Source organism: Eucalyptus grandis, chromosome 4, assembly GCF_016545825.1.
Source record: "Eucalyptus grandis isolate ANBG69807.140 chromosome 4, ASM1654582v1, whole genome shotgun sequence".
Lineage (NCBI taxonomy): Eukaryota > Viridiplantae > Streptophyta > Magnoliopsida > Myrtales > Myrtaceae > Eucalyptus > Eucalyptus grandis.
The window spans coordinates 18,113,094-18,127,390 of NC_052615.1; the positions used below are offsets into that span (position 1 = coordinate 18,113,094).

General features: G+C 39.8%; 1 protein-coding gene across 1 annotated transcript; it reads right to left on the minus strand.

The window, feature by feature from the left end:
- Window positions 1-260: 260 nt before the first annotated feature.
- Window positions 261-7,979, minus strand: LOC104441479 (E3 ubiquitin-protein ligase UPL5). The gene is made up of 3 exons (XM_010054634.3): window positions 5,796-7,979; window positions 3,421-4,010; window positions 261-878 (listed from the first exon to the last, which is right to left on the minus strand). The coding sequence occupies exons 1-3, from the start codon at window positions 7,600-7,602 to the stop codon at window positions 615-617; spliced, it is 2,661 nt and encodes an 886-aa protein (XP_010052936.1). The 5' UTR covers window positions 7,603-7,979; the 3' UTR covers window positions 261-614.
- Between the last annotated feature and the right edge of the window lie 6,318 nt (window positions 7,980-14,297).

Here is a 14,297-nt window from a genome sequence, read left to right on the forward strand (position 1 = left end):
CCTTGTTGTCTAAACCCTCTATAGCCCCCTATGCATCCATGTGGTGCATGACTGCATACATTCAACGATGGCCTATACCTATTTGATCAATGATGAAAAATTTCTGAAGGGGGTTGTAACTTCCCCAGCCCCCTCCATCGAAGTATTGAATTCATTTCCACTAACAAATACAGACAAACCATAATAGTGTGCTTGCACGCGTGCGCGGGTGGATTGGGGGGGTGTGGGGTGGGGGTGGGGAAGAGAGAGAGAGAGAGAGATGTATTGCAGTCAATCTTTCTGTATATCTACATGTCAAAGCAAAGTGACAAGTGACCATCTCTACCAGAAAAATGAAGTCCCGCACAGGGGATGAGCTTCCCTTCATCCTGCACCCAAACTTTATTTATACCCTGCATCTATAAATATATGTATGAACAGTTAAAAGAGGGGAACAACAAAGACCTCAACGACAGTAGACAGACGACACAAAATATCTACAACACCCCTTTTAAGCGTCCAATGATAGATCAGATGGTTATGATGCCCTATACGCTGTACAAGTTGAGAGATCTGAATCTTCTATGTGCAATTAAGGACTTTTTCCTACCCAAAATGATGATAAAATCGAATTGTCACCAAGTACCGAAGCTGCAGCCTACATGTTCTTGAGCAATGATGGAAAGACGCTGTTGCATGATGGTCATGTTGGGATAAGGTGGAAAGCACAGTCGATAAAAGCATGTATGGGATGATGGTAGGCGGCTCACGTGCTCCGTAGACTTGTATATGTAAAGGCGAGACGCCAAACCCCGAAATCCCTCCACGGGCAGATACTTCACTGACGTCCAGAAGAAAAGGATATTCTTTTTCTGCTGTGGCGACATTTCGCTGACAATCTGCATTGGATTTACCAAGAGTATGATGAAGAGAAAAGTAATGCAGAATTTTCATTACAACATATAAAATTAGTGAAGATAATTTTATGCCAATTAGGGAATTAACTAGGTCTCTCCAGCCATATCTAGAGGATCGTTCACCAACAGTAATGAGGTATCTTCAGGACCTACATTTTGATCCTGTGATGCAAAATTGCATCATTTCACTACTCTTCTACAATAGTTCAGCACTAAATTACCATGACTAGCGTGTTATTGGAGGAAACTTTCCACAAGTCCAACCCAAAGAAAGCTGCAATCTAAAAACCATACAAGAGTACAAACACATTATGCATCCAACAATCACAGTCTGTCCATAATGCATTGCCATGGAAACTAGCCTCCACCATGCATCTTGCGTGGTTGAGTCACAGAGCCTAGACATTAGGAATTTTCATCTTTCATACTTTATATTAAAAATCCAATGCCTTTTAAAGCAAGGGCAATCTTTCCTCCCCGCAGAGTCCAGGCTAAGAAATGCAGAGAACCATTTTTATGCTTGAGATAGTCAAGAGAGCATCTGTACAGATTATCTTTCAGGAGCACACACCTGCAAACCTAGCCATGTAAATAGAGCCCATACTAACATAAGAATGCTTCCTACTTATTTATTAAGTTTTGGTTGATAAAGACAGGTACCATGAAATTGCACCTTGCACTTGCGCGAGAAATTGGATGACTTACCATTCATAAGCAAGCATACTAAGGACATGAGCAAGTGATAACCTTCTCACCTAGCAGGACATGTACTTCTGTTATGGAGAACTTGATCACACAGGTTAAAATGTTCCTCCAAAATTATGTTGGACAGAAGAAGAGAGGTTTGCATCCATTTGGAATGTCTAAGCTAATTTTAGTAGATTGATTCTGTGATACATTCTAAGTTCAAGGGTTTTTAAACAGAAGTCTAATTCAGCAAATTTTCCCAGAGCATGCTCAGACTGACCAACTATTGGTTCCAGCTGCAAATTTATTGACAATAAGAATAAATTGAAAGAAGCTAATAATTGACCACTTCCATAACTCTAGGCCACGTTATCTCCAGTGGGAAGAAATGATGCACCCATAGATTAGACAAGCTAATTATGTCTAATAAACATATCTACTCAAGTCCCCAAGAAGATGAAGCATTCTGACTCTGCATGGCTGACTGCAAGCTTTGGCTAGCTAATTTTAGATAAGTAACCTTACGAAAATTAGAGGTATGCTAGGATTTTAGTAAATTTGCTATATCTACTTTAACTCAAATTCAAGGTTTCTTGTTTCTACTGGGCCCGTTTGGTTCAACTTTGGGGAAATTGCTTTGCATTTCCCCAAGTATCTTTAGAGGAATGGGCATTTGATGAAGGCAAAAGTGTTTGGATACTCTCATTTTGGTGTATTTTGCAAAGTAGCTTTGAGGTGAAAAGAAAAAGGAAAAAAAGAAAAGGAAAAAGGAGGAGGAGATGCTGAAGCAGAGGGGAACGATCGGGAGGTAGCTGGAGCTGGTAGTTGTGGTGGGGGAGGCGGCTGGTGGCAATGGTGGTGGGGAGGCGGCGCACCACCGTCACCTGGTTCGTGCAGCCTCAAGGGACCCCGCCTAGGTCGCACGACCCACGCACTGCCGTCGCCTGGTTTGCGGCCTCAGGCGACACCGCCTAGGTTGCGCGACCCACGCACTGCCGTCGCCTGGGTAGTGCGACCTAGGCGGCATCGCCTAAGGCCACGTGACCCAGGCGATGGCGGTGCGTGGGGTCGATGCCCAAGGTCCCCTGAGGTCAGGCGACCCTTCTCGGCGACCAGATCTGGCCGGTTGAGCTCCGCCAGCTGAACTTCACCGGTGGAGCAACAAGTCCAAGAAGACAGACGATGAACAGTAATTTTTTAGGATAAAAGAGGAAAACGCAATTATCAGTGAGGGCAATATTGGAAGAAAAAAATTCATTAAACCCCTATTTAGCATTCCGAAAATGCTGAAAGCCCAAAGCAGGTGGATTTCAAAGGCAAGCATTTGGCCAAGGAGACCTCCAAATGCTGAACCAAACACCTAAAATTTTTCCCAAGGGGCTTTGGGGGCTTAAAGCCTTTGGGAATGCCGAACCAAACGGGTTAGAGTTGGATTTCAGCAGAATTCATGAATATGATTTAATGCGGTTTACTGAATTCAACCCATTCTTTGCTTCTGAATTCAGTCATAGAATAATGTTATTACTCATGATGCTTAAATGAACCCAACAGTGCTGCCTATAACCTTTAGGCATAATGTCCAAAGGAATTTGCTCATGGCAATATCCTCCCCAATTAGGATCCAAGTCCAGCTTCATCTCTGATATCCAAAATTTTACATAATATGGAAAACAGAATATGAGGGGCCACAGGCCTACAGCGATGAAAAGATTATGAGAAAAAAGATAATAAAAGGACAAACCAGATAACATTCAAACAAACTACCATACGCAGAGAGAGATTATTGACTCAAAAGGTAACAAATTAAATAATAAAATCCACAAACACAGGAACATACCTTCCAAAACCAGACTATCTGAGGATCATTAGATTTGTAACCATTGTACTCTGTATGTGCCTTCCAATCTTCAACAGAAATATCATTCTCACTCCCGTGTAGCATTTGATCAATATCTTCAAGCTCTAAACTTTGAAAAAAGAACTTCTGCAACCTCAAGTCGCTAAGAATATCACCAAAACCTTGTGCAAAATCCGATACCTGTTGAGAGATTGAGGTAACAAACCGATGTTTTATAAGAAGATCAACATAATCATTCCTATTCTTGCTATTCACCACCATGCCCTTCCCACCATCACAGAGTTCCACAACTCTCCTCAATCCCAACTCCTCAACTTCTCTCACGAATGTTAGTCCTAAAGCATCGGAATCAATAAATTCAGCATCCATTTCCAGAATCTGCTTGCAGCTATTATACATGTAAGGATCCGCATCTCTTATGTCTTCCAGAGAAATAGAATATCCACCCAATTGCAAGAAAAATACCCGATCCAAAACAATCCCTACTTGTACTTTATGCATCAGAGCTAAGCCTATCATTCGACCAGAGAAGTTGAAATACTTGAGGTGCAGGGGTTCCACCGTAGAGGCTGCATACCAGTAAAACAACAGAACTCAGGTAATCATAATGACCAATGTCAAATAGAGGATTTATATGTAGAGACAGAGGACAAGATGAAATAAATCATCTTAAATGTTCAAATTCCGAAACACTCAAGTGTTGATTGTCAATACTGATAAGACATTTAAAACAAAGGTAAGGGAACTGTAATAACAGAAGGGCAAGGTGACCACACAAGTAGATCTCAAAAGGTTTATTTATTTAATAACTATCAACAGCCCAGCAATCCCCAAAGAAACTTTTTATGTACCCACAGCTCCATGTAGGCACGAATTATAAAAAAAAAAAAAAAATCCCCAAAGAGATGAAGAATAACAAACTACAAGAACCAAGGGTAAAAGAGAGATTTACATAAGAAAAAATGAGATGAAAATACACTTTCACTCCTAAAAAGTCGTGTGCATTGCACATGTTAACTGAAATCATAATGGAGAATTAACGGCTGTCACAAAATGAAATTTAGGAGAGTAATATGTTGCAGTAGAAAGTTAAGGGGCAAACATGTACAACCAAAAGTTGAAGGGGTTTTGCATTTTCCTCTTACTTGTATGAGATTTAAATACTCTACATCTAGCATGCAATTTCATTAAGACTTCAAGGTCATTGAGCCGAATGAATTCCAAGTAAACAACCCCGAATTCCTAATAGGCAAAAAAAATAGCAAAACTCAACTCTATCCCCTGGACCAATCTTGCGTTTGTAAGGTCAACTTTCCAGCTGACACAACCCCCCAATTACTTCAATCAATCTTTATCTTTGTATGGCAATAAAACCAACTACTAAGCCTTAACTGACAACATGCAGCCATATAATCCATACAATGACATTTCACTCCACTGTGTATCTAGTTCTCTGAGACTATCTTTGTCACAAAGAATAATTGTGTGGTCTGCAAAGAGAAGGGGTTCAACATGCCAAATAACCAGGTTGCCTAAAAACTCATACTTCCAAAATCAAATAAACTTTTTTTAGTTAAACCATCGCCTTGTTCAGACCAAATTCATTTGATCCAGTTCCAACAGCTTGGTTTCAGGTCACAAAGTGTTAAATAAGAAGATCAAAACTTGACTGATTGACCCATTTGTTTCGACTCTTTTTAACTATCTTTACCATTTGTCCTTTGGCAAGGTAGTCTCTAAAATTTTACTCATTATCTACTTGGCAGGATTGACTCCCACTTCCCATTCCTCAAAAGCCCCAATACGGTGATCTACCATCACTAGCCTTACTCTTCTTCCTACAAGAAAAAACTTTCAAACCCATCTATCATCATCTTCAAAATATTAGCCACCATAGCACATTCATAGTTAGTACTCATCCAATGACACGACCTCTCTCTCTCCCTGCACAAGAGCACTCTGGCAGTTGCAGAATAAGCAAGAAAAACAAGAGGCAGAAATATCGAACGAGCAATAGTAGGAAGGCAATGAAAATGAGTTAAACCTAGGTCTTGAACCTAACTGACAGGGTATTTGCGCAGTTCATCAATCCTTTGTGCTGCTTGTTCAACTTTTCTATCTGAAACTCTTGGTTCTGATTCTGTTTTGGTGGAAACCAAACAGGAATGTCAAAGCTGCCAACCCACTTGTATTCACTCTACATCCTAGGGCTTTGAGTGCTAATTATATGTCAAACTCCATTCAATATGCCGAAATGATAAGCACTCCATCATCCACTTTTTTTGGTTTCACAAAATCTAAGGACAACAACCAGCATTTTAAACAAAATCACACACATTGCCATGCAATATTACCTGGATTTGGGTAGAACCTTCTGCGATCATTGGGACATGCTACAAAAAGAGGATTTTGCTGATTGAAAATAGCTTGGCAAACCAGAACAAACCACTCGCGCAAGACACCAGGACCAGTTGCTTCCTCATTTTTAAATTCCATAAATATACCCCCATGCAAAGATTCAGCTTCTGCATTAGCTATATACTCAAATGATTCTGACAATAACTGAGACCTGTCGATCAGCATCTCATGTTGTTCCTCAAAGTCTTCTTTCACTTCAGGGAACATCATCATCACTAAGTGCCTCCTAGACTCAAAATCCATGATATCTTTGTGCTCAAGAAGCCATTTGTGATCATCATTTCGCTTTGCATAACGGACAACAAGCATACACAATGCACGGTTCCTCATGCTCAAAATCGTCCAAAATTTTTCCTCAGAACCCAAATAAAGTTTAGAAATGGCATTCAGTTCTTTCAAAATAGTAAGATATCTAGACCACGCTGGATGTGCAATATCAATTTCCCCACTTACCTTTGCAGATAAGCGCTGCTCCATTCCAGAAAGGCACTCATCCATCTTCTTTAGCATGTCCACAAAGATACTATAAAGCGATTCGACCTCTTCCTTACACAACAGAACATCGTGGTGTTCATTTTCCATAGGCAAAGAGATTGGATGCTCGAAACCCTTGTATCCAGACATTACAGTTCGCAAAGGGCGCAAGAACATGGTGAAATCATTGACATCGTTCCAACTCCCCACACTCGCTGCTGATATGAGGGACACTTCCATATCTTTGGACAACTTACCTGCCAGCTCTTTAACGAAAGGGAATATCTCTTTTATAGATATCGCTCTCTTTACACTTTCCGTATGTTCCGATACCCATTGAACCTTAATAACCTCCATCATCGACCCCAGACTACTCCGGCAAGACAAGTACAAGGGGTCATGAGAAGCTATTCTCCTGAGCAACTTACAAAACTCCAGCACTATCGGTGCACAGCGCGATCGCAAAGACTTTGGCAACTCGGTTATACATGATTCGAGGAAATGCCTAATTGACTCCTCGGCATGCTCCTTGTTACCCCTAATTGACGACATGTAGAGCATAACAAGCGCCGAAGGCGCAGAGGATGACATAAATATCTGAAGATGCCCAGTAGCTGGATCACCATCATCCTTAGGAGTCATCGACAAGTATTCCGATATCCTAGTTCTAATAGTTTTAAGAGCATAGGGCACAGTTTCACCTTTACAAAGACGGCAAACAAGAGAAATCATGTCATCGATGATTTGCCAAGCCTGCGGGTGCCCCGTGCTCCGCATTCGGCCAACCAAATGCAGCCCGGCATCATTCTGGATAGCGCACTCGGCCAAAGATTTCTCGCACTGCAGCTGCTTCCCTCTGTAAATCAGCCTCTGCTCAATGACGGGAATTCCAGTGATCAGTTGAATCCGCTCGTGCACCGACTGCACGGTATCGCTGGAATTGGCCTGGAAGACCAAGGTCTTGCCCTCCGAGATCATCCGCACGAAGAACTGGAGCCTTGAGGCGAAGGCCAGGCGGGCGGACGGCAAGGGGGAGTGCGGCAGGGGCCAGGGCACCCGGCCGGAGCTGGAGCTGCTGGCGTGGGCGAACGCGGGGTGCGGGTGCTGGACCGAGTACAGCTCGTCCTTTCGCATCCGAATGCTGAGTAAATCGGCCGCGAACTCGTCGTCGAAGGCCGTAGGGGCATAATCGTCCAACTTTCGCTTCGCGGCGGCGGAGGCGAGGCGGCGGCTGTCGTTCGCGGGGTTGGGATCGGCGAGCGAAGACATCAACGGCCCACGCGCCGCCGTGGACGTCGGTCGCCGCGGCGGGGAAGGAGCTCAACGAGCCGGGGGCGGCGGGGATCGCCGGGGGCCTCTAAAACCCTAGAATTCCGCTGATCGGGCGACGCCGCCGGGGCAGCAGCTAGACAACAGAAACCCAAGAAACGCACCGGGCGGCCGAGCGAGCGGGGGCGGGAGGAGAGAGGAAGGGGGCGATCGGCGACGGCGACGGCGACGGCGGGGGGGGGGGCGGGGGCGGGGGCGGGGGCGGTAGAGAGAGAAGCGATTTGGTGAGTGTGAAAGAAGAGAGAGAAAGAGAGAGAAAGCCGGCTCTGTGGAAGCAGCAGAGTCATCAATGGAGGTAGAGAGAGAGAAAGAGAGATTTTAGACTGTCTTCTTACGCTAAGAGGAAATCAAAGGCAAAAAGAAAAAGAAATATATATATATATATATATATATATATATATATATATATATATATTAATAAGAAGAGGAAGGAAGGGAGGCGGGGGAGGGTTCTGGTGGAGGAGGCCGCACCAACTTTTCATGAGCCTCCTTTCCCCTTCTTCTTTTTTTTTTTTCATTTTTTTTTCATTTTTTGGCCTTTTTTCGTAAATGTAATGAATATATTGCTCCATTTATCGAATGCGCCCAAAATTCACTTTCAATTTCCTGCTCGTTTAATGAAAAAATGGGTGATATTCTACCATGTGTGGTAGTTGTGCTTATCCTAATTGACGATCTAGTTTTTTTTTTTTTTTTTTTTTTTTCCGTTGGTTTTTCTTTGCGATTGGGAGCCGATTTTCTAAGATTAAGGTTTCCGGATGCCAAATTGGGCGGAGTTATGTAGGATTTGAAAGGCTAGTGGCAAGGCTTAGGATACATGGTTTGGAGAGAAAATTGATTCAGCTTTTGAGATTGGAGTCAGAGTTTTCGGATTAAGATTTTCACATACCTAATTGGGCGGAGTTATGTGGGGTTTATGATGCACAATTGGATATGTTTATGATGCACAATTGGAGAGACAATTGATTTGGCTTCCAAAATTACATTCGATATCGCTGATATGCTATGCTCAAAATTTAAATTAAGTAATTCCTTATTATATAAATCCACGTCATCATAAATCAGGGTAATTATTATATTACGTCTTTTGAACGGCTTGAAAATGTTAAGAAGTTCAATAAGTATGAATCAGTACCACTAGATAAACTTCTTTTCAAATTGCAAGATCTATTTTTTAGTTTTTTTATTATGATCAAAGGTGAATTTCAAATGAATTAGCCGACCTTTATGACTAGCTAAAAGGTAAAGCGGCTTCACTTATATTATAGTACACAATTGGAGAAGATAAACGAGTAGTATTCCTCTTAAAGATTTGTCGTTCTCAAAATTAAGGTAAGTAATTTCTCGGCATATGCACTTGCTTCGCCATAACGGGGTTAATTATCATGTTACTATTTTTAGATTGTATTTGTCTAGATGAAGCTTTTTTTAAAATTGCCGTACCCCATCAATCTTTCTATATCCAACCATCATAACCTTGTCAAGAAATTCAATATAATTAAAAGGGTATCATATATAATGGGTAAAGTTTTTTTTTTTTTTTTTTTTCAATTTTGTTATTTTTAGGCGGGGAAAAGACTTGGGTTGTTTTCAGATAATTACTTACGTGCATAGAATTACGAAAAAAAAAACAGTGATATCTCAATAAAATTAAAAGTCAAAGGTTGTTTTTTTTTTTTAATTTTCTCAAAAATAAAAAAGAAAAAGCCAAAGGTTGATGCGGCAAGAACGTACAAAAGTTGGGGAATACGCACGGTCCCCGGGGTGAGGTCATCTACATGAAATCGTCGCTCTATAGAATATTTCTTGCGGTTTGAATGTCACAAAGCATATCCATTTCAGCCGGTCCATATGAACATATATGGTCCCGTCTCCTTCTCATCATTAAAAAAAAAGGTTTAAATAAAATAATTGACATGTGAACATCACACCAAATCAGAACTTGGAAGTTTGCCATTGTGGAGTGCTAATCTCATAATCGATTTTAATTTGGAATTTGGCACCAATCGATCTCCTCATCAATTAAATTAGATCATCATTATTATCTGTTAGTGTGTTTAATTGTTTTATTTACGCGAAATTGCAATTTACAAGGCATTGGTAGGTTTGTTGTATTTACATTCGTAATTCGACTACATTGCCATCCCCAATTAGTTGACTTAGTTGGGATAAATCCTCGTGAAATGACATAATAGTTAGTTGTTTTGCACTTTCTTATCCTTGTCTCTTCGTGATATAAAATAAAAGTTACACAGAATTTCAAGTTGACATGAGTTAAGATTTTTTTTTTTTTTTTTATGGTAGACCTTAGAGTCTAGACCAAACCCGCTCATTTGCCTTTCGGGCATCTTGGGGTTGGGTGATCAAGCGCGTCATTCCGCTCATGATCATCTCAAATTTTGCTATTTTACTTTCAAAATATTTCAATTTATTTTTTTGGTTGTAAATTTTGTATATTTTAGACAATGAATCCATGCCCAATTCCTAAATTCTGATGTTTATAAAAATGAATAAATGAAAAACTTTTTATCGTCCATGGAAAATGTTTAGATATAACTTGTTATCGATAATAAAAAAATTTCATTAACTCATGATTTCAAGCAATAAAAAATTATTCATAGGAAATTTTTCTCCAAATTATTAATTTACTGCAAAACAAACGTATTAAGTTTTAAGATTACATAAAAGAATTAGAGATTCTTCATGATTTAGATCTACCACACGTGCGCATGCCCATACGCGCGTATATATATATATATATATATATATGTGCGCGCGCGCATTTAAAGTCAGAACTCGAAAAATATTTATTTCTATGCTTGCCATGTAAAAGTTAACTTTGTTTACATTGTTATCGCATGGCATAAGTTTGCCACATTGTCTATTTTGACTAATTAACATTCGTTTATTGATTTGCCATTCTCAAATATCTACCAGTTATTAACAATTAATGCTTAAAATTAAGATGGATAAAAATAAAGTACCTTTAAAGATAGCCCGAAGCTTATTGGACCGACCAATAAATAGAGAAAATTTAAGAAAAAAAATCTTGATATTAAGGGCTCAACATTTCTTTCTTTCGACTTACCTCATTGATTATAAATTTGAAAAAAAATATATAAAATATCTTTAAATATAACATTTATCCATTTGATGTGAGATTAAGTCAAAACACGAAATATATTTTGTCATATAATTGATACTCATAATTTTATTAACTAAGTGAATAACGTATTAAAATTAAATTAGAATAATTTAAAGAACAAATCATTTTATACACTTGGATAAATTCCACTGATGTTCACTCAGTTTTAACATTACAATAAAGACTGAGAATTTTTGTAGAATTCAGATTAATTATATGTAGTAAAGCCGGGAGCAGCGAGAACATTTACTCATGTACTCGCCGCATGGAAGATTACCTTGTCTCTATGCTTCCCACATGGAAATTCACATGCCACAATTATGCCAGATGGCCTATATCCTACCGATTAGCATTTGTTTATTGACTCATCATTCTCAAATTTCTTGCACCTATTAATTTAAAATTGAAATTTAAATAATGAATAAAATATCTTAAAAGGTACTCTTGAACATATTTAAGCAATAGCATAGTTAATAGAAAAAAAAAATCCTGAAATCAATTCACAAAGATTAATCTCCTTCAATTTCTTTTTTCGGTCAAAAACAAATATTTCATTCATATCTCAGTATCTTAAAATGATACATAAAAGGTTTAAAACAAAGTAAATCTCAAACAACAAAGTAGAACAATAAAGCTAATAATACTCTCATCTCAAAAGAGTAGATCTCTCTCGCGTCAAATTAGAACGAACATCAGCAAATTTTCGAATTTTGCATTAATATAAGTGATGAGCACACACCATAATCTCCTCTAATAGCTATAGCTTTAGCTACAATTTGAAGAGTGGGTGATGAATGCTGAAGTTCAACGTCTTCAATACCATCAATTCCATCACTACATGGAGATACCAAAACAAGTTGAATAGGTTCTCGAATCTATATCTAAATTGAGAGAGATTGAACGAACATAGAAATAACTCCCAAATTTAAATTTCAATTGGGAGAGAAGAGCTCTCAAATGTAGATTTAAATTGAGAAACGAGAGTTTCCAAAACTCGAAGAAGTGATATTTTTTTTTTGATCGAAAGATTCCTCATTTCATTTCAAGTAGTAAAATTAGAGGACCAACCCAAATGGGCATCAAAACAAAGAACATCCAAAAGAGATTGAGGGGGACGAGAGACCAAATTCCGAGGTAGAGATTGCCGAAGTTGGGCTTTGGCAACCCAATCCGTGGTTTTATTTAATTCTTGATCCATGGGTCAATTTTAATCTAGGATTAGAACTGAGTGCAGCCCAGCCCGTCTAAACTATGTGGTTGACTTCTTAAGGAGGAGGATCTATCCCCAAAATCGTATGAACTGCTATGGAGCAGTCAAACTCAACAGCTACCCCACGTGACCCTTCTTCCTTCCTCCACTTCGCTGCCATTTCCAGACATTCGCATACAGTTAGGGTTTCAACATGCAAGGGGGATTGCGCTTTAACCGAGCAAGCAAAACCACCGAGCAGCATGCCATTCTCGTCCCTGCACACCCCTGCTACAGATCCGTCGTTAGTCCTTGGTGCGAAGGCTTCGTTGACGTTAATTTTCACCCATCCTGGGTCCAGCGATCTCCATCTTGCAGGTTCTACATTACTTCTTCTGGTATTTTGCTGCTGTGATGAAGCTTGATCTATTAATTTTTGTTGTGATGTGAGCAGATCAGCCATTACACCTTGCGGATCTGGCTTCCTTGCTTGGAAAACTACTACATTCCTCTGTTTCCAGATGAGCCAGAGAGCTTCGGCTATTGGGGAGCGTGAGACAGGTGGCTTTCATACTCCATAAACCAGCAATCTATACTCCTTAATCCTGTGCTTTGTATTTGAATATGGAGAATGCAATTTGACCATATTTCACAGGTCCAAGGGTAGAGTAAGAACAAATGTTCTATTGATTTGGGGGACACTTTGCATAGGGGACACCACAACTCGGGTAAGACTCTTCTTTTAGCTAGATTCTCTTTAGTAGGGAGGGCATTTTGACATAAGTTCCACATAAACACTCTAACTTTGGGGAGGGTGCGTAGACTCCATATTTTGCTCCACAGTTCTTTGGGTTTTTGACATGAAGATCAGGGTGATGTGTGGGCCAAGTGGCCTTCTAAACTTCTGAGTTGATTATACCCACTTTTTACTGAGTAATTGCCTGATTTGGTCGCCATCCAAATGCATTTATCTACCCTTCTGTCAAATGGTAAGGGGATGGCCAAAATTTCACTTACAATTTTGTCTTCGAACAAGTTTTGAAGGTGTTCTTCATTCCATGTTGAATTGTTTGTATCTATGAGTTCGGCTACCATCAGGGGATCGTCTCAGTTGGCTGGGCCAGGGATTGTGCCTCGCTTTAACCTTCTGTCTTCACGTATTTCAATTGATGCTCCATTACCTATTGCCCATAGTGTTGAGCCTGAAATAGAATTTCTACCACTTAGTAGCCTGTCTTAGCATGATAGAAATCTGTAGAGGGGAAATAGAGTCCCTTGAATAGTTTACTCCATAAAGACGAGGGGTTTTCTATCAATCGCCAAGCCTGTCTTCCTAGCATTGCTTTATTGAATGTGATTAGATCTCTAAAACCCATTCCTCCCTGGTCCTTCCTCATCTTCAGCACATTCCAGCTTTTCCAATGAATTCCAACCTTAGATTCAGCGTTCTTCCACCAAAATGAAGCAATTTTTTTCTCTATAACTTTACAAATGGAGACTGGAATCTTAAAGATGGACATCGCGTATTGGGGTAATGCTTGGACAACTACTTTCAATAGAACTTCTTTCCCAACTTTGGATATCAACTTTTCCTTCCATCCTTCTAGCTTCATATTCACTCTAACCAATATCCAAGCGAACAATTGTTTTTAGATGTTTCCCAATCCGGCGGAATGCCTAGATATTTCCCCGTTTTATCAATTTCCGGTGCTCTCAATTCCCATGTCATGTTTCTCCTTAAAGTCTAAGGACAACCTAAACTAAAAAATATCCCGAGCTTGTTCAAATTGATTGCTTGACCAGTAGCTATGTAGTATTGGTTAAGAACATCAGCCAAATTTTGGCATTCCTTCACCTTTCCATCCAAAAAGAATATCGAGTCATCCGCAAATAAGAGATGAGATAAAGTTGGGCAATTGCTGTTTAGTTTTATGCCTTTCACTCTCCCTTCCCCAACTGCTTTTTTCATAAGAAGAGATAAAACATTTGCTACTAGTATAAAGAGATAAGGGGAAAGGGGATCACTTTGACGAAGTCCCCTTGATGGCTGAAAATAAGGTAACGATTCTCCGTTAAACTTGATACTAAAAGAGACTGAAGTCACACAATGCATAATCCATGAGATCCACTTCTAACAAAACCCCATCTTCAACATACAAGCCTTCAAAAAGTCCCATTCAATTCTATCATATGCTTTCTTCATATCAAGCTTTAACACAGCTTGAAATTTCTTCTTTCTTTTCCTTATTCTTAGCTGGTGAAGCACCTCCTAAATAATAAGAATGTTATCCTGGATTTGTC

Excerpts from the sequence above, each read along its gene's own strand:
- LOC104441479 (XM_010054634.3), bottom strand. The coding sequence starts at position 7,602 with ATGTCTTCGCTCGCCGATCCCAACCCCGCGAACGACAGCCGCCGCCTC. Across the intron at positions 4,011-5,795 it reads AAGGTTCTACCCAAATCCAG|CCTCTACGGTGGAACCCCTG; the intron begins GTAATATTGCAT and ends ACTGGTATGCAG. Across the intron at positions 879-3,420 it reads AGATAGTCTGGTTTTGGAAG|ATTGTCAGCGAAATGTCGCC; the intron begins GTATGTTCCTGT and ends AATCCAATGCAG.